General features: G+C 44.7%; 1 protein-coding gene across 1 annotated transcript; it reads left to right on the top strand.

The window, feature by feature from the left end:
• The first annotated feature begins 2191 nt into the window (after positions 1-2191).
• Positions 2192-5184, top strand: HEY1 (hes related family bHLH transcription factor with YRPW motif 1). The gene is made up of 5 exons (XM_063079944.1): positions 2192-2704; positions 2961-3036; positions 3165-3248; positions 3504-3585; positions 4477-5184. The coding sequence occupies exons 1-5, from the start codon at positions 2616-2618 to the stop codon at positions 5058-5060; spliced, it is 915 nt and encodes a 304-aa protein (XP_062936014.1). The 5' UTR covers positions 2192-2615; the 3' UTR covers positions 5061-5184.
• Positions 5185-18258: the final 13074 nt, after the last annotated feature.

The raw sequence follows: 18258 nt of genomic DNA, 5'->3' as shown, positions 1-18258 counted from the left end.
TATCAAAGGAGCTTCCAAGCACTGACACATCTATAACTACTTTACCTGTGTATTGTGTGTCTTCCCTCCCAGGATGTGGGCTCTAGGAGGGTGGGCTGTATGACTTGGGTATCACCTTTGCATTCTAAGGCCCTAGCACAGTGCCGGGCACCAAGAAGACACTATTTGAATAAGTATGTATTTGTTCGATGGATGAAAGGATGACAAAGTTAAGAAGCAGGTGAAGCTCATTTTTGACAGAAAAGTAATCATGAACGTGTGAGAGATATTTCATTTAGGTACCAATGTAGAGTCAAGCATCCCCAACCCCACCTTGACTGTTCCTCTCCCCTGTCCACCTGCAGCTTGTCCACAACTCCCCACGGCAACAGAAACCGGCCAAAGCAGGGAAGGCTGACTTGCTGCAGGTGCCAGAGGCTGGGAAAATTTACCGAACCACAGATGGGAGGCAGACACACTGATTCTGGGGCAGGGTGGCCTGTCACTTTGGGGGAAGAAACAATGTCAGAGGGACTTCCGGAAGGCAGGTAACAGGGATGTGCCTGACTGAAGACAGAGGGGGTTGGAAAGGAGCTTTGGAGAACTTCCGGCTTTATGATAGCAGCGACCCTCAGAGAGCTGCTTTCTGTGAGCAGGAGCATAGAAAGCAGGTGGTGGGACCGACTCTGGGTTGATATCTGACAGGCAGCATATCATGGAGTATCAGGACGCAAGGGGTCTGGGGTGCTAGCAAGAACAAACCGAGATAGCTGATGGAGGGACAGCCCAGACAGGGAGCAGAGGAGGCTGGAGGGCAGGGCTGAGGGGCTGGAGGTGAAGGTGAAGGAGCAGAAGAGCTTCAGTGGGAGCCAGGAACTTGCAATAAAGCGTGTGGAGTGGGAGAGGGGTGAAGGGCTGAGAGAGCAATGTACGAATTAGACTCATGCCACTCACTGTGGCATCCAGGGTGTACTAGATGGCACCGAGCAATAATTAATGAGGCCTAGAAACCGAGAAGCTATTTGCAAAAGTGAGACAATTTCTTTTGCTATCCTCAACAATATTTATTAAGCTTCCCCTCACAGACAGGACTGTCAGGCACAAGAGTGGACCTGGGATGAACTGTTCTGTCCCATGGGTAAAGGATAAAGACTGGATTTTCAAATTCAAAACCACCATCCTGCCTCCTTCTACAAATCCTGGAATCAGTCCCGAGACTTACGATTGTATTTTTAAAAATCTGTGTTCTTAGGGGCTTGCTTCATGTAGCACCCAGTACACGCCACGCCACCACCGAGGCCAGAGGCGTGCGTGCGTTTGTCTGTCTCTACTGGTCAGAGACGTGCATAGCGAGGCCGGCCTCAGACGCAAACGCCCCGCCCCGCCACCCTGTCGCCCGCTGAGAGGATCTGGCCGCCAACGCCTGGGGGTGGGGGGGGAAGTATCCCCAGGGACCTTCCGCCCCGCCTTTTTTCTAGTCAGCCGAGAAAACGCTGCACAGCCCAGGAAATTAGATGCACAGGGGAATTCATTCCACCCGGGAGGAAGGGAAGTCCCTGCGGAAACAAGTCTGGCTGCACGTGCGGACACGGTCCCAGAAACCGAAAAAGAACATCTCAACACCACGTTCTGCCCCTCCATGTGACCGGCCACCGGAATAGTGGCCACCGTGGACGCTACCGGCTCCCCGCAGGCTCCGCGGAGCCGCCAGCCCGGCCTGGCCCCGCCGACGGCGCGCGCCTCCCGCCGCCGGGCACGGGCGGCCACGGCGCTCAGATTTACGGCGGGGCCGTCGGCGGCTTCCGGGTCCGGCCGGCGCCCGGGCTCCGATTACAGGTTCACACGGGGGGCCCGGCCCGCGGCCGCCCAGCCCCCGCTGGCGCGCCCTCGCGCGGCCCCGCTCCTCCGCCTGCCCATTCTTCTCCATTCATGCGGACGCCCAGCACCGCCGCCGCCACCGCCGCCAGCGCGGCCGCCGCCGCCGTCGCCGTCCGCCCGGATTGGCTGGCGGCCTCAGCGCCGGCACTTTCCCACGGCCCGCGGCGCGTGCGGCTCACCGGCGGCGCTGCAGGCGCGGCCCTGGCGCGCGGCCAGGCCAATAGGGGCGCGCGGGGCGGGGCGGGGCCGCGGCTGGCGGCGGGCTGGTATCCCAGCCCGGCCTCCCGCGCCTCCCCGCCGCCGGCCCGCCGCCGGCCCACCGCCGCCTGCACCTCCCGTCTCCCTCGCAGTGGAGGCCCGGCAGAGCCCCCGCAGAGCCGACGCACCGCCGCCGGGCAGGGGCGGGCGCGGAGGGCGGGGGCGCAGCCCACCCTCTTCCCGAGCCTCGTCCCCGCCCCTCCCCCGAGTGGCTGCCAATCAGCGGAACGAGAAGCCAGATTGGCCGGAGGGATGCTGTTGCCCGGGAGCCACCGCCCCGCCCCTCCGCCCCCTCCGCCCGTCTTCCCTACTCCCCCGCCCTCCCCAAGGCTCTGGGAAGGGGCTTAGCGTGGGAAAGGGATGGTTGAGTTTTAACCGGAGGCAGAGCGTGAGCGGATCAGTGTGTGCGGAGAGCGAGCAGCCGAGCGCGGAGAGGCGCCGCTGTTAACTCCTCCCTGCCCGCCGCGCCGACCCTCCCCCGGAGTCCCCGCGCAGCCAGCATGAAGCGAGCTCACCCCGAGTACAGCTCCTCGGATAGCGAGCTGGACGAGACCATAGAGGTGGAGAAGGAGAGTGCGGACGAGAATGGGTGAGTTGGAGGCGGCGGAGCGGGAGGCGAGCGCCGGCCGGCCGCGGTGACAGTGGGCGAGGGTCCGGGGCGCGCCGGTGCCTTGCGCTGACCTCCGCGCGTCGCGGACTGGCCGTCGCCCGCGGTGAGGGACCCCGAGGCGCTTTCAAGCCCACGTTGCCGAAACAGTCTTGAGTGCGGGGAGCGCGTGGGGGCGACCTCTCAGATCACCTCCGCTGCTTAGCGGCGATTCTTATTTGTATTTTTTTCCTTTCAGAAACTTGAGTTCGACGTTAGGTTCCATGTCCCCAACTACGTCTTCCCAGATCCTGGCCAGGAAAAGACGGAGAGGCGTAAGTGCCTTTACAATGTTACCTCCCCCTCCCCCCGTTATTAATTAACGGGAAGAAACACCTTTCTTCTCTTTGCAATTTACAGTCGTAGTGGAAATACCCTCCTTTGTTTTGCCTCCTTCCTACAGATCATTGAGAAGCGCCGCCGAGACCGGATCAATAACAGTTTGTCTGAGCTGAGGAGGCTGGTTCCCAGTGCTTTTGAGAAGCAGGTAATGGAGAAAGTAGGTAGAGTTCTCGTTGCAGCTGTCCACACCTTCTGAACCTTTTCTCCATTAATCTGAACCTCATCCGACTCTTGGAAAATAGCCGTGTTGCTTATGCCTAGATGAACTCATACACAGATTCTAACGTATTTTGTGAAGACAACTCACTTTTTTTGCTTTAGTCCATAATTTACAAAACATATATTTGTATATATGTTTGTGTATTTCACGTTGTTCCTCTTTTGCTATTCTCTTCATTAGGGATCTGCTAAACTAGAAAAAGCAGAGATTCTTCAGATGACCGTGGATCACCTGAAAATGCTGCACACTGCTGGAGGGAAAGGTACATCCCCCTAGGCTTGGTGGGGTCTGCGAGTGTGTGGGGTAGAGTGAGCAGAGGCCAGGATTGGTGCAGTGGCTGCCTGATTTTTCTTTGGAGGTGGGGAGAGAACGGTGTGTGGTGTGTGTGATCGCCTGTCGGTCCATTTTCAAATACACATTGGATTTTCTCCAGTGAATTCATCACCCTAGCCTTCTGCAAAATGAGCTAGTGCACCTTTTGGGAAATGCCCCCATTATCTGTGAGGTCCTTTAACGTTGTGACAGCCCTGATTCAAATCAGGTTAACGCTCACATTTCTTCATTGCTGTTTTGAGAAAGGGTTTTTCTTTTTGGTTACAGTATGTGGTCTTAAATTTGTATACAGCGTTTAAAAAAATGGGCTGCCACATGACTCTTGAGGAAAGAAACCTGTTGTGGTTAAGTAGAGAAAACCTAACAGAAGGTGGGAGACCAAAGTCTGTGTCTGTCTCCAGCCAGAAAATGCTTTACTGAGGACCAAGTGCCTAAAAGCTCCCCGATGATAACTTACATCTGTGTGTCTAATGAATTTCATTGCCCTGTGGTTTCTCTGTCCTTGATGTATTTTTTGTTGTCGTTGGGGGGGAAAACATTAAAGGAGGAACGAACATAGTTCATCTGCTGGTAGGGTATAATTCCAGTTTCTGCTCGGCAGCTTCTAACTGGGCTTTGAACTTGCATTAGCAAACACATTCTGTTCATGTTTATTAATGCAAAGATTTTGGTCGACTCCAAAATATTTGGACTTTCAAAAGAGCTCGCGAGTGCCGTGTTTTAATGATGTAGGTATTTGCCAGGAAGGGCTGCCTTTGGGATTGAAGAAATGCGGGATATGAGCAAAGCCTTGAGGTTTTTCTTTTGTTCTTTTCCTCAGGCTACTTTGATGCGCATGCCCTTGCAATGGACTATCGGAGTTTGGGGTTTCGGGAATGCCTGGCAGAGGTTGCCCGTTACCTGAGCATCATTGAAGGACTGGATGCCTCTGACCCGCTTCGAGTTCGACTAGTCTCGCATCTCAACAACTACGCCTCCCAGCGGGAAGCCGCGAGCGGCGCCCACGCCGGCCTTGGACACATTCCCTGGGGGAGCGCCTTCGGACATCACCCGCACATCGCGCACCCACTGTTGCTGCCCCAGAACGGCCACGGGAACACTGGCACCACGCCCTCGCCCACGGAACTCCACCACCAGGGCAGGTTGTCCTCAGTACACCCGGAGGCGCCCGCCCTTCGAGCGCCCCCTAGCGGCGGCCTTGGACAGGTGCTCCCTGTGGTCACCTCCGCCTCCAAACTGTCGCCGCCTCTGCTCTCGTCGGTGGCCTCCCTGTCGGCCTTCCCCTTCTCTTTTGGCTCTTTCCACTTACTCTCTCCCAATGCACTGAGCCCTTCGGCACCCACGCAGGCAGCAAACCTTGGCAAGCCCTATAGACCTTGGGGGACGGAGATTGGAGCTTTTTAAAGAACTGATGTAGAATGAGGGAGGGGAAAGCTTAACATCCCAGCTGAGCTGGACTGTTGCCAACACCACTTAAAGTCGTCAATTAAAGTAAAAAGGAAAAAGGTACACTTTCAGATAATTTTTTTTAAAGACTAAAGGTTTGTTGGTTTACTTTTTACTTTTTAAATGTTTTTTAAAATTTTGTCATGTATTAGAAGTTTTTAAAAACTAGTTGTTAAATTTTGTTCAAACACTAAGTTGAAATAGTAAGTATAAACCAACACTTTGTGATAGGTTTGTACTGTGCCTAATTTGCTTTGTAAACCTATCTAAGAATGATTCCATTTTTGCCTCAAAGTTTTGGAAATCTTAACATTCAGTATTTTTGGTCTAATTTTTCTTTGTACAGTTATGCTCTGTTTTTAGAATTAATTTTCCAAACCACTATGCTCAACGTTAACATGATTCTGTTTGTTAATATTTTGACAGATTAAGGTGTTGTATAAATATTCTTTTTTGAGGGGGAGCTATATTGAATTTTATATTTCTGAACAAAGCGTTGACAAATCAGATGACACAGCTTTATCCAAGAAAGAAGACTAGTTAATTCTTTGCCTCCTACAGCAGTAAGGTGAATGTACAAACTTGGTGGCCCTGAGTCCGTATGACCAATTGCTGTTGTCTGCCAGGATTCACAGTTCTGGCTTAGGAGAGAGCCACTGGTAGGTTAGATCCCCATCTGAGTGCTGGTGGGGAGGAGACTGAAGGTAATTGCATTATACAATATGCCTGTAATTGCAGCCCCAAACAATGCAATGAATTTTTAATCTCATGGATCTCAAATTCATAAATGTTGACATGGATAAGTGATCATGGTGTGCAAGTGGTCAATTGAATAGTACAGTGGAACCTGTTAAATGCATAACCTAATTTTCCTGGAACTGCTATATTTTCACTTAACTGGAAACTTTTAAGTTGTGTTTTCCTTTTGGTGCATGGAAATGTGGTTGTTGAGATATTTAAAAGGGCTCCACTGCCGCCTTCTGTTTGGCTTATTTAATTTGAATTGGGTTATAAAAGTATCATTTTGCAGGTTTATTCTTTTAGCAGGTGTAGTTTAAATGACCTCCACTGAACTGGGTTTGACCTCTGTTGTTCTGATGTGTTGTGACTAAATAAAAAAGAAAGAACAAAGTATTCTGCTATATATGTCTTACATATCTTGGCCTTTCCCTTTATTGGCTAGGAAAAGATAAATTTTCTTTTGTTTACATTTTGCCTGGTTGATTTTCATATGCTTACAAATTTCATTATTCTTGGAATTCTAAAATGTGTGAATTCATGCTATTAAATAAGGTGACTTCATTATAATGCAGAGCTTTGGCTGGCCTCCCACAGGGGATATAGCCCTTTTGCTGTTATGTCACATGGTCTGGCCCTAAACTGGCCATCTATAGACTAGGAAAGCTTAAATCAGACTGGGAGTTGCAGGGAAGGGAAAAAAACTCTGATGAACTCTCCTAAGATGGTGTTGACCCTTTGACAAATATTTACTGAGAGCACCTATTGTGTGCCCAGTCCTATTCGGAGAGAACAGAAAAATTTTTTCTTTTTCTTTAAAAATGGCAAAACAAGAAAACCCAAAGGTTGACATCTCTGAGACCCCAGGCAGGGGCTCAGAATCTGTGGCGTGATGAGCAGTGGCAGGCTGTAATTCTGCACCTGCATAGCTCCAGGAGTCTTCCCTGGTCTTGTTTCCAAGGAATTTGTTTAACCCTGTAGTTGCATTGGACTCCTGAGCTGTGTATTGAGGAAGCTGACATATGTTTGAAGTTAGAACAAAATGCTGCTAGAACAGAGGCAGTAATCTGGGCCCCCAGGGGACAGGAGTGCCTTCTCATTGCCTTAAAAGTAGTCCTGCCAACTAAGGAGTGTTGCCTCTTAGCTGGGAAGGAGTTTGCCTTGATCCTGAGGATGGTGGGGAGGAGAGGGAGAAAATCTACTTGGACAGATGATAAAATAGATCTTTCCTTTTCTTTGCCCAACCACTGAGCTCCTCCTCCCCTCTCTGATGGGAAAACAAAGACAGAAGGCAAAGAGAAGTTTGGACTTTGAACTTGAGTAGCAACTTCTGGGCCCCTGTAAGGGGATGGGAGAATGTGGTGTTTTTGTGTTGGTGGGTTTCAAATGCTAGATCCCACTAAAGCTTTCTCTGCGAGGCCTCTGTCATTGGTCTCTCTTGTGATGCACAGCTCTGCTCTCAGTACTGCCTGTGCCATGCAAACACTTTTTCTGTCTGTCAGAAGGCTATGATGGAAAGTGTTATGATGATTTCTGCCGAGTGTCAGTTTAATTTTAGCAAATGCCATTTCCAGTGGCATTACAGCATTACTGAACAGCATTGTGCTTGAACCGTCTTAGTCTCTTACCGTTTTCTAGGTTTAGATGGCTGCTAGTGTTGGTAAGGAGGAAGTAAAGCCTCTCATTATGCTGGTTCTGCTGAAAGAGCTGTAGAGCTATAAAACGTGGCAAGTTCCATTTGTCACATCAATGACAGCTATATCATATCTGTAGTACATTTGCCTTTTTGGGGGGAGACTTAAGGGGGTCATTTTCAAGATGATATACTTTTCCAAGGAAATATTCTGGTTTCTTTTTAAGTCCCTTCAAGGTGGCAGGTTTCTGGGAATTGTGCAGGTGGAGTCAGAGCTTCCTGGGAAGTGGGATGAAATTATGACTGAGAGTCAGTAATATGTAGAAAAATTAATGTAGGAAAACTCCCATGTCTATTCTGAATTGATGCAGTAAGAAAAAAAAATGTCAAGGTCATCATTGCCAACATACTTTTTAAATTATATATACATTTATAATACATCTACCTGTGTAAACAAAATTTTTTTAGATGACCCATAAATTTACCTTAGGAGGAAAATAATATCGCTGGTCATAAAAAATCTTGAAATGCCGCAATGATTACCCATTTATTTTCATTAAATGTATTATTGTGAATTAATAAAATGAAGAATGGATGGGCAGAATTCTTGCATAAAAAAGCCTGTAAAAGAAAAATCCAAGAAATATTGTTTCTAATTTATTCAGCGTAGCTAAATTAGGATGTGTTTTTTATTCAGGTTTTCATTGCCCCACTCTGTCACTTGCTAAAATCATGATTTTTAAAATATAGGTTACTTATATTTAAAATTCTATCTCCTAGTTATACTTTTCCCCAGCCCTTCTGGTCTATACCAGTATCATAGCTTTGATGCCTTCATTAATTTCCAGTGATGATTTATAATTAAAATAACTTCAGAGCTAACATCATCTGAGAGAATGCTTCAAATGTGGCTGATTTTTTTCACAACCAGAGCTCCAGGGAATGGGGGCATCTTGGGAAGGGGACCAGAATTCTGGCTCCAGTTCTGCTTTTATCTAATTAGGTGACCTTCGATAAGTCATTAACATTCTCTGAACCCTGCTTTCCTCATCTGTCAAATAAAGTGGTTGGACTAGATGGGGTCCCAGACACACGCTCCCATGGACAGGCACTACTGGGGAAGAATGCAGTGGTACTGGGCCAGGTGAGTGATAACCCAGAACCACCTGTTCCCAGCACCTATTCTGTCTGAAAGTCGGTCTCAAGTGTCACTCTAGTTGTTCCTACACAAAACTTTTGGTCCAGTGTTGCCAGTTCTTTCAAGTTTTCAGGAGTATCTCCAATTTTGGGTTTTTAGGTGAAATTGTTCAATTTTTATTGGTTGGTAACTAATTCACCAAAAACCTGTCTGCCAGCCAGACTGGGCCAGTGGGCAGCAGCCATTTCTCAGCTTCTACGGCTCTAATCTGAATAGCTCTCTGGGAGGCTAGAATTTTGTAATATCTTTGTCATGCATGACCTTTGGATATGCTTAATGGATAAACACAAGCCTGAAGTAAAATAAACAATGCAGTAATTAGGCAGCTGTAGGTAATATCATCTAAAGATTATGGGCAGAGATTTCTTTCTTATTTTTAATTACTTCTGAGTTGTCAAATTTCCCTCAAGGTAAAATAAAACAAGGAGAGAGAAGCAAAAAGCATTCTTTTTGTTCTAAGTCTTGACACTTCACAGAAACGTCTTCTGAAGGTGCTCTTGACTTGGCCCTTATGTTCACTTTACAAAGAAGGAAGACGGTTCTCAGCCTGGTGGCCTTAAAGAGAGAGTATGTATGTAGCTTGCTCGTGACTCAGCACACTGAAGGACTAAAAGGCGCTGTCTGATTTCAGGAAGAGGTCTCAGCAAAAAACAAGCTGTTTTGAATGTCGACTTGAAATATAATGCCTGCCTTGATCTTGATGAGCTGCAGGGCTTTTCTCTCAGATGCTTCTGTGTTCAGCTCTGGGGTGGGGGTGGGGAGATGGGAGAAAAGGCCAAAGAAAAAGAAACTCAGGCCTTTTTTTCTGAGCTTTCTGTAGGTGTCCACATGCATTTGCCATAGAACTGTTCTCCCAAGCCTGTAAGTCCCAGCAATATCCGAGGCAAACAAACATCCTTGGGAAATGGGTCTGAGTAACCCAGGAAGGTTTCTGGATTTTGTTACTCAGCTGTAAAATCATGCTTTTTAATAGTTTGATTGTAAAATTTCCCACTTTATTTACTTATTATGTTAGTATTTTTTTGTTAAGTGCTTTATGTTGGGTTTTGCACGTACTCAAGTTAAAAGACCATGTCTACATTTGAAAACTCTTAATCATTTGTAAGGCAGTTGTTAGGTCATCATCTGTGGCTTGATCTAGCATTAGAGATTTGAAAACAATGTATTTCAGCCAGAAAGGGACTGGCCATTACCTCTGAGAGAGTTGATTACTTAAAATTTTCTGTACCTACTTTTAGTTGTTTTTTTTTTTAACATCTCTCCTGAGGTATGGTTTAGTTTCTGGTGTATAGGAATGTTTCATAAATGTGGAATTGAATTATAAAATTAAAGAATGACATATCTGAGCCTTTAATCATCCTCTTTGACCTTATTTCCTAGCACTTGCCCATCATCTCTGCTCTAGCCTCACTTGCTCCTGGCTGTTGCTGGAACAAGGCTGTTCACTGTCACCTCCAGGCATTGTGGCACTGGCTGTTCCCTCTGCCTGGAATGCTTACCCCCCCACCCCCAGACTATCTGTAATCTGTAATCTGCTTGGGGTTCTGTTCAAAGGCCACCTTCCCCATGAGGTCTTCCCTTACAACCCTGTTTAAAATAATCATTCCACTCTTGCTCCTGTCACTCCCTACCTCTCTTTCCTATTTTGTTTTTCTCCATGGCACCTAGCATCATCTGACAGAATATGTATTTCATTGGATATTTGTTTACCATATGATTTTGCTTGGATTGTTCACTTCTGCAGCTCTATAACTTAAAATAGTGCCTTGTGTTTCAGAGGCTCTCAATAGATACTTGTTGAATGAATGAGTGAATCCAATCCACCCGCTAGGAAGCAGAGCAAAAGAGATCCAGACAGATAGGTCTCTATCCCTCCAGCCCCTACCCCCAGTCTTTTATTTTAAAAACTACCAGAGAAGGTAGTTTAATGTTGCACTTCGGTATTTTCTCTTCACTATTATAAAATTCTGCTTTAAAAAAAAAAAAACTAACTCGAACATTTTTCTTCAAGTCTGTTTTCTTTTTTGTGTGCCTAGTGGGACTATAGTGACATTGGTTACCTTTTTTTATATTCCTCACAAAAGACCCTCCTCTCCCCCGAAGATACAGGTTCTGAATTCATCCTCACATTCCCCTCTTCTTCAGTTAGAGTGTCTCACCGCTTTTGATCTTTCACCGTTTCAGCCCAACCTTTTGGGATGGGTGTGGAGAGCACAGTATCTGTATTTACAGAAATGGAGAGAAGGACAGAAGCTCCACCATGGGAACAGACTACATACCACTCAGGGTTTACAGGAGAGCAACAAGATAAAGTATTTAGACTAAATGTGGAAAGGTTGAAGGAACTAAGAGATCATAGTATGGAATAAGTTGGAGGTTGAAGGACAAATAGACAAATTATTGTTTTGAGTATGTACAAAGAGGGTCTCATGAAAGTAGAGGACAGTGGTTCTCAGGCCAGTAGGGTCGTGACGGGGAGGCCACTGCATTCCTGACCTTGGTTCTGGACACCAAACAGCAATGGGTTTATAGCAGGATTTTGAGTGTAGCTTTTTCTCTTATCCCTGAACAAACGGAGTGCACAGAAGCAGTAAGTATCTCACATTCTGAAGAACCAAAACCCACTTGAGGCCAAATACCTCCTTTGGGGTTTTGAACAGGAGGGGCCAAACTATCTTTTCCATATTCAACAATAGCCCCCATAGCTGACCCCCATCCCAGCTGACATAAGAAGACTGGGAAAAGGGATGAGAAAGGAAATTGTTGGCATCACGAGAAGCTGGCCTGGTGGGGCTTTTTCCTCCCCTCCATGTAGGGAGTAGTTGAGTTGAAGGGTTTCACAGGGGATTGCAGAGGCTACATGATGTTGTAGGATTCATAGAAAGTGGGTTTGAGGCACTATCAGAGCTGAAGGACCACAGGGTGCAGCTCTTAGAAACTCAGGAGATTAGGATGCAGCTGAACATATCCCCTAAAATACCACGGACATCATGTGCTTGGAAAGCATCACAGCAGCAGAGGCCTCCTTTGAATTCCTATTGCCATTTCACATACTCATAGAATTCTATCCTAGTAGCATATTTTTATGCTTGAAAGTACTTTCTTGATCACTTATCATAGTTCTCTCCAATAGAACCATGTGAAATAAATTTTTAGTTTTCTTTTAGTTTTATTTCTGTGACCATAAGGTTGTAAGTGATGAAAGAAAGAAAGAAGGAAGGAAAGACGGAGGGAAGGAGGGGGAAAGGAAAGAAAAAAGGACGAAGGAAAAAATCTGGATTGAGTTATTATTATGATTATTAATATACAATTAATCAAATAATATTTTGATAACTTTATTATTAAATTAAAATGTTATCAAATGTGTATCTCTTTTCAATAAAATGAATAGGGCTTTTCCTCCCCAAGTAGCTTGTGTATAAATGAATGGATCTTGTCAATAATCACATTCAAATGACTCACAATCAAAATTATTAGTAATGTTCTACTAGCTGACATTTTAGTATGGTCTCCATTTTGAGGAAGACAAAAAATTTGAAAGTACCTAACTTTCAAAAATATTTGTTACACAAAAATAGTCAGTTCCTTTCCTAATTTCTGGGAAATATACTAAAAAGATTTACCAAGATTTATTAAAGGACCTCAATTATACCAGTTTCTCTTCTACTTTAAAGGGACTAAGGGATGAGTACTGAGAACAACTGAAAACTGCTTCATTTTAACTATGTGAAAGGGGAAAGAAAGCCATTTGGGCATTCACATTTCTTAATGATGCCGCCTTTGCTTTGCTCTTACTGACCAGATGCAGGCTTGGACAACATTTTGAAGACAGAAGAGGAAAGATCATTAAATGATCATTAAATGATCATGGGACTTGGGACAGGGCTTCCATAGCAGCTAATAACACAGCTCAAAAGTGTGGGAGTTTAATGCTCCATGAACAAATTTAGACTAACGAGAGTCAGAAAAATGGAAAGAGCCAGTAGATAAATTCCATTTCTTTCCTTCCATCTTATGCTGTTTGGAGTCACAGGAGTTCCTTACAACCAGCTTGAAAGACTTCCTTATTGATTGTGAGCAATATGTTATGCTTTCTTCTGAAGCTGTGGCTCTCTGGTCAATGTATCACCCTTTATCCTTCCATGACCCACTTCTTTTCCGCTCACTCTTGCTACCCTGGCATGGACCCTCCCAATAAAGTCTTAGGACTCATGTTTTGACTCTGGATCTATTTTTTTAGGGAGCTTTTAAGACATCCACTTTGGGGCATATCTAATCTTAAACATATAAGAAATCTAAAATATTATGATAGGAATTAAAAGTCTTTCAGTAAGATTTCCCTTGAATATCCACAGTTATTACTCTTTAACAACAATGCCCCAAATTAAAAAAAAATCATAAGACAAAGGTCTCCTTAATGACAGTACGTTAATCTCATTTAGGAGAAGATCCTATTTTTCTCATTGCTCTGTTCTATGCAATGTAAAATATTCATGTTTTTTTACACAAAACCTTAGTGAGGGCAGGTAAAGGATAAAACAATAATAAAAAGTATTTTTAAAGAAATACAAGAAATACATTATTTAGTTTACTATGGAAGATAGATAAACAATAATCATAAACATTAACATAACAAATCCATTCAGTTTTTTTCTTTCAAATTAATTTTACTGAGGTATTATTCACATACAATAAAATGCATTCATCTTAAGCACGCAGTTCAATGAGTCCTGACAAAAACCTACACCCGTAACAGCCACCATCACAATCAAGATTTAAAATATTTGTGTCACCCAAAATGGTTCCCTCATGACCTTTTGCAGCAACTCTTTCCCACCCCTAGCTCCAGCAACCACTGGCCTCATCAGCTTTCACTTTTCACTTTTGTCCATTCTAGAATGTCATAAATAGAATCATCACACACGTGTGTGTATGTGAATGTCTAGCTTCTTTCTCTCAGCATAACGTTTTTGAGATTCATCCATGTAGTTGAGTATGTAAGTAGTTTGCTCCTTTCTCTTGCTGAGTAATAAGTCATTGTACTAATGTACCACATGTTGGTGGACATGTGCATTGCTTCTAGTTTTTGGCTATTACCAATAAAGCTGCCATGAACACTTGTGTGAAGAAAAAAAAAAAAAAAAGAGTGGTGAGTGGGCATCCTTGCCTTATACCAGGTCTTGGAGGAAAGGCTTTCAGCTTTTTCCCTGCTGATAATGATGTTAGCTGTGGGCTTTTTATATATGGTCTTTCTTGTGTTAAGTTCCTTCTATACCTATTTTATTGAGAGTTTTAAAAAAAATCATGAGTGGATATTGAATTTTGCCAAATGCTTTTTCTGCATCTGTTGAGTAGATGTCAATTTTAAAATGTGGTAGAGAGAATCTTTCCAAATTGTCTTATGGAGTATGCAGACAAAAAAGCTTTAATACCTCTGATACAGATGGCCTTCAGACAGACACCCTTTCATTGCAGAGAAGTGTCTGGAATTAATTAGATCCAATTCCAGCTGAAACACTGGGCAAGTTACTTAAGCTTTTTGAGCCTCAATCTTCGTCTGAGAAATAATATTCTAACAAAACCTTCTTCATGGAGTTGTTCTGAGGTTAAATAGGGATACTGTGTCTAAAGTACTTAGTGCACTACCTGGCCTATGGTGGGGGTGTCAGGAAGAACAGCAACAACAAAAATACTAACTTAATAAGCTCTTTGCAGTTTGATCTGGATGGCCCTCTAAGAACACAGGATTCCACATAGAGGAGAGGGTCTCTTTTGGTGTGTAGAACATGGAAGTGGGTGTGTTTGGCCATGAAAGGTGGGGAATGCTGGGCCTGGTGGCTTAGGTGAACTCTACAAAGCAAAAGCAAAGCACAGTGACCGACTCCCTCACTCTGCCTGCTCACCCCTCATTTTTTCATAGGACCACCCAAAGTTCTCATCTTCTATAGTGAGTTTGGGCTGGGGTGAGGGGGTAAGGTTCTGGGTAGGGAAGTGGGGGAATAGGGAACACTGCAGCAAAGATCAGGGAATGGCAGCACCTCATTTTGGGATGTTGGGAGGCAGAGGGTTCCCTGTGTTCTCCTGTCCAATCTCTCCCAATCTGAAAGAACGGGTTACTCAGAGACCTGGAATCCCTGCTGTAGTTCTAGAAGTCCTAGCTGGCCAGAGCATTCAGAATAATCCCTATTGATATTTTAGCTGGACTGTTAAACTACCACCAGATGGACCACCTGTTGGATAACACAGTCTGATTCCCAGATTCCCAGCTGGCCAACTGCAGAGGTTCACTCGGGTCGTTTCATTAACCTCATGAAACTTGCTCCTGCAGTTTTTTGGGCACCACTTATTATATTATGGAAGAGTTTTATATACCAGAAATGCCCGAGTTGGGGGCAGGGTGCTACAGTGGGCCGGAAAAAGATCTCGAGGGGAGGAGAGGGGGCTGTGGGGATAAAATTTAGTCATAGTTGCTGTTAATCTCTCTTCAGCCAGAAAGAATTTCCCAGTGAAGAGGACAGATTAAGGGACTTTCTTTTAGGACACAAATATTTAAAATTGATTTTGAAGTTGTTCACCTTTTGTCAGAATTATGCCTTCATAACCCCCAAAGCCTCAGTAAAAATTTGAATGCATAATAACTTCCTGTTAATTATGCTTCAGGACAGTGGATCTCAACTTGGCTGCATATTAGGGTCACCTGGGGAAATATAGACACTCCTGATGGCCAGTTCACATACAAGACCAATTAAATCAAAAGCTCTGGAGGTGGCATCAGCATTTTTAAAAATCCCCCAATTGATTAAAAAATGTGCAGCAAGTTTGACAATTGCTGCTTTCAGAAAGTGAAGAAAGAGAGTGGTGTCAAACTTGTGCAAAGTGTTTAAGCAACAAGGGGGAGGCTAGTCTCTGGAAATGAGGTTGCTTTTCAAGCTGATCATGAGTACAGCCAAGCAGGCTTCAGCCCTTGGCCCTTTACCCCTCTATCCAGGAAGCTTATATTGACAGCAGCAGACTGTCCTACAATTAAAGATTAAGAGTGGGTGGGAGAGAAATTCTGATCCTCATTGTCAACACTGATTTTTACTGATATTTCCCTTGAGCTGACCTGTTATTTTTCTGTAGATTTGGATTTGACTCCCCCAAACAATGAACTCTGGGTGACCAGCTGTGACACTGCCCCTCTCACCCATCTCTGGCCCCATGGTTGCTAGACATCCTCCCCTGGGGAGAGGGTAGTCTATAGCTGTGAAGGAAACAGTCAGTGCAGGCTACTGCATGTAGCTGAGCACTCGCTGGAGAGACAGGCCATTTGAATGAGAGAGTGGGGTGAAGTAGTAAATGGCTATATAAAGAGTCATATAGGATTAGTCCAGCCCTTAACAAAACATCCCAACTACCCTAAATTTTTCACAATCCAGCCTCGAAGATTCACCCCTTTCTTGTCTCCTCCACCCCAGCTACTTCACCCTTTTCTGTGCTCCTGCAACCTTTATTGTCCACATTGATTTCTTGGTCACTTAGCCGGGAGGAAGAATGTGTGACTTGGTTGACTGACCACTTCAAGCGTGTATGCTTTGTTTCATCACTAGACTGCAAAATTGATTTTTCTGGGGGCTTGGGGTTTGCGAGACCTCTAAAGTCAATAAAATCCCTTTATCGATGAGTACTTTATACTCTCCTTCCTTCTATTTACTCTCCTTCTTTTCTCCCTTCTTCCCTTCCTTTCTTCTTTCCTTCCTTCCTGTGCTTCTCTCTGTTGTGAGGACAGTACTGTGCATAGAGCACAAATAAGAAACACGTACATAAAAAGAATGAAGGGAACAGTGGTGCTTTGGGGAATTTTTTCACACACATTTATGCCTCCTTTCCCCATTCTGGCACTATAGAAAGCACCTCATTCTTGCTCACTGGATGGGTTGAACTGGGAAAATACATTGCACAAAATGTGGTGGCGTGGAGACGGGGGAGGACGGTTTATTTATTTATGTATTTTTTTTACTGGTTTCCAAAGTTTATTCAAAATCAAAGAATAGAAAAACTTTACATAAAAATATGTCAACTTTAGCTTCCAAATTGCTATCCACACACACACACAGAATCGAGACATGGTACCTTTGTGTTAACCCTGCACTGCCCAGCCACAGTGGCAGCCAGGCAATTCATTTGGTTCACCATGATGGGCACAGAGCATGGTACCTGTGTGTATGCATTGAGCTATAGAATATGCACCCCATGGGACATACCCTGCTGTCCCCATAGTGTTTCCTTAATATAGGTTTACAGTCAACGTTGCTAATGTGTTGAGATTAGTACAGGCCTACAGATCAGTTTTTATAAATATTCTTTATCAATAGATTCACAATTTAAATATTTTAAAATATTTTTGATAACTTTCGATCATCAAGAACTGCAGACACAACATGCTACTCTGGTCTGGAATGCTTCCTAGAGAACCTGCAGTGACTGTCGACAGCTCCCATGACCGTGTGGGCTGGTCCTGCTTCTCAGAGGCAGACACAGGCATGGTACAGAGCTTGTCCCTGTGGGGTCCGTCACCCTCAGACCTCAGTCTACCTCTGCTGCACACCCATCAGACGTCATGGCCATAAGTTTCTTGTCTCGACACTCCCCACTAGTGGGCTTCGAAGACCAGACTCTCTGTAGTGTTTAGCAGGGCAGAAGCCCCCCTTTTAAAAACAGCAAGTCAGCTGGCCTACAAGATGCAACCAACTCCCAGGACAACCGTGGTACTCCAAAAACTCAAGACTAGGCAGGATGGACATATTCTTGTTCAAAAAAATGTGACAAAGACAGTGGTTGTTGTGGCAGAATACACTTGCATAGTATACCTGTACGCTTCTGACGTCAGCACCAGTGCTCCTGGGCCCAACACTGGGCTGTGCTCTCCCGCAGTCAATAAAAATACTCCCCACAGTGCACTGAGCAGCTCAAGTACTTCTCATATATTTGCTCTTAACAGAATGAGTGCATACTGCTATATAGATTCCTCAACGGAATCAACATAATTCCTTTCTCCACATTCCTAAAACTGGGTACCATTGTCCGCAATGACATTCATCAGACCCATCATCACAGGCTATGTCACTAAACTGCAGCATTTCCAAGTTCATTTTTTTTTTAAACATTTTATAATGTGACAACCTTTCTCTCCTCAGAAAGTTATACTTATGGCACTTTAAATGCTGGATTTGTTGTCTACTTTAAAAGAACCAAAAACCAAAACACTGGAACTCAGTGGTCAGAGCAAGATGACAGCCTGAGGCCCGTGGCAGGACTTCTGGGCAGTCTGCAGGAGCCTTTGAAGATGAACTCCTCAGAAAACCGTCAAGGATACTCAGCTCCTTCACTCACATCTGACCAAAAGAAAAAACCCAGAAATAAGACCCCAAACCCCTCATCATGGTGTTTGTAATGATGCTTATCAGACAACCAGCCAACACGATGAATCCAGGTTAGAAAATGCAACTTGGGAAAGGATCTGAGCTTGTTTTAAAAAAATTCCCTCCTCCCTTAAATATAACTTTTGTGAAAATATGAAATTAAATAAAAAAATATCTGAGTTATTG

This window comes from Cynocephalus volans, chromosome 15 (genome assembly GCF_027409185.1).
Source record: "Cynocephalus volans isolate mCynVol1 chromosome 15, mCynVol1.pri, whole genome shotgun sequence".
NCBI classification, from domain to species: Eukaryota; Metazoa; Chordata; class Mammalia; order Dermoptera; family Cynocephalidae; genus Cynocephalus; species Cynocephalus volans.
The sequence above is the reverse complement of the archived record's forward strand: the minus strand, read 5'-3'. Positions and strand labels throughout refer to the sequence as shown.

Excerpts from the sequence above, each read along its gene's own strand:
- HEY1 (XM_063079944.1), top strand. The coding sequence starts at position 2,616 with ATGAAGCGAGCTCACCCCGAGTACAGCTCCTCGGATAGCGAGCTGGAC. Across the intron at positions 3,249-3,503 it reads CCAGTGCTTTTGAGAAGCAG|GGATCTGCTAAACTAGAAAA; the intron begins GTAATGGAGAAA and ends TCTCTTCATTAG. Across the intron at positions 3,586-4,476 it reads GCACACTGCTGGAGGGAAAG|GCTACTTTGATGCGCATGCC; the intron begins GTACATCCCCCT and ends TCTTTTCCTCAG.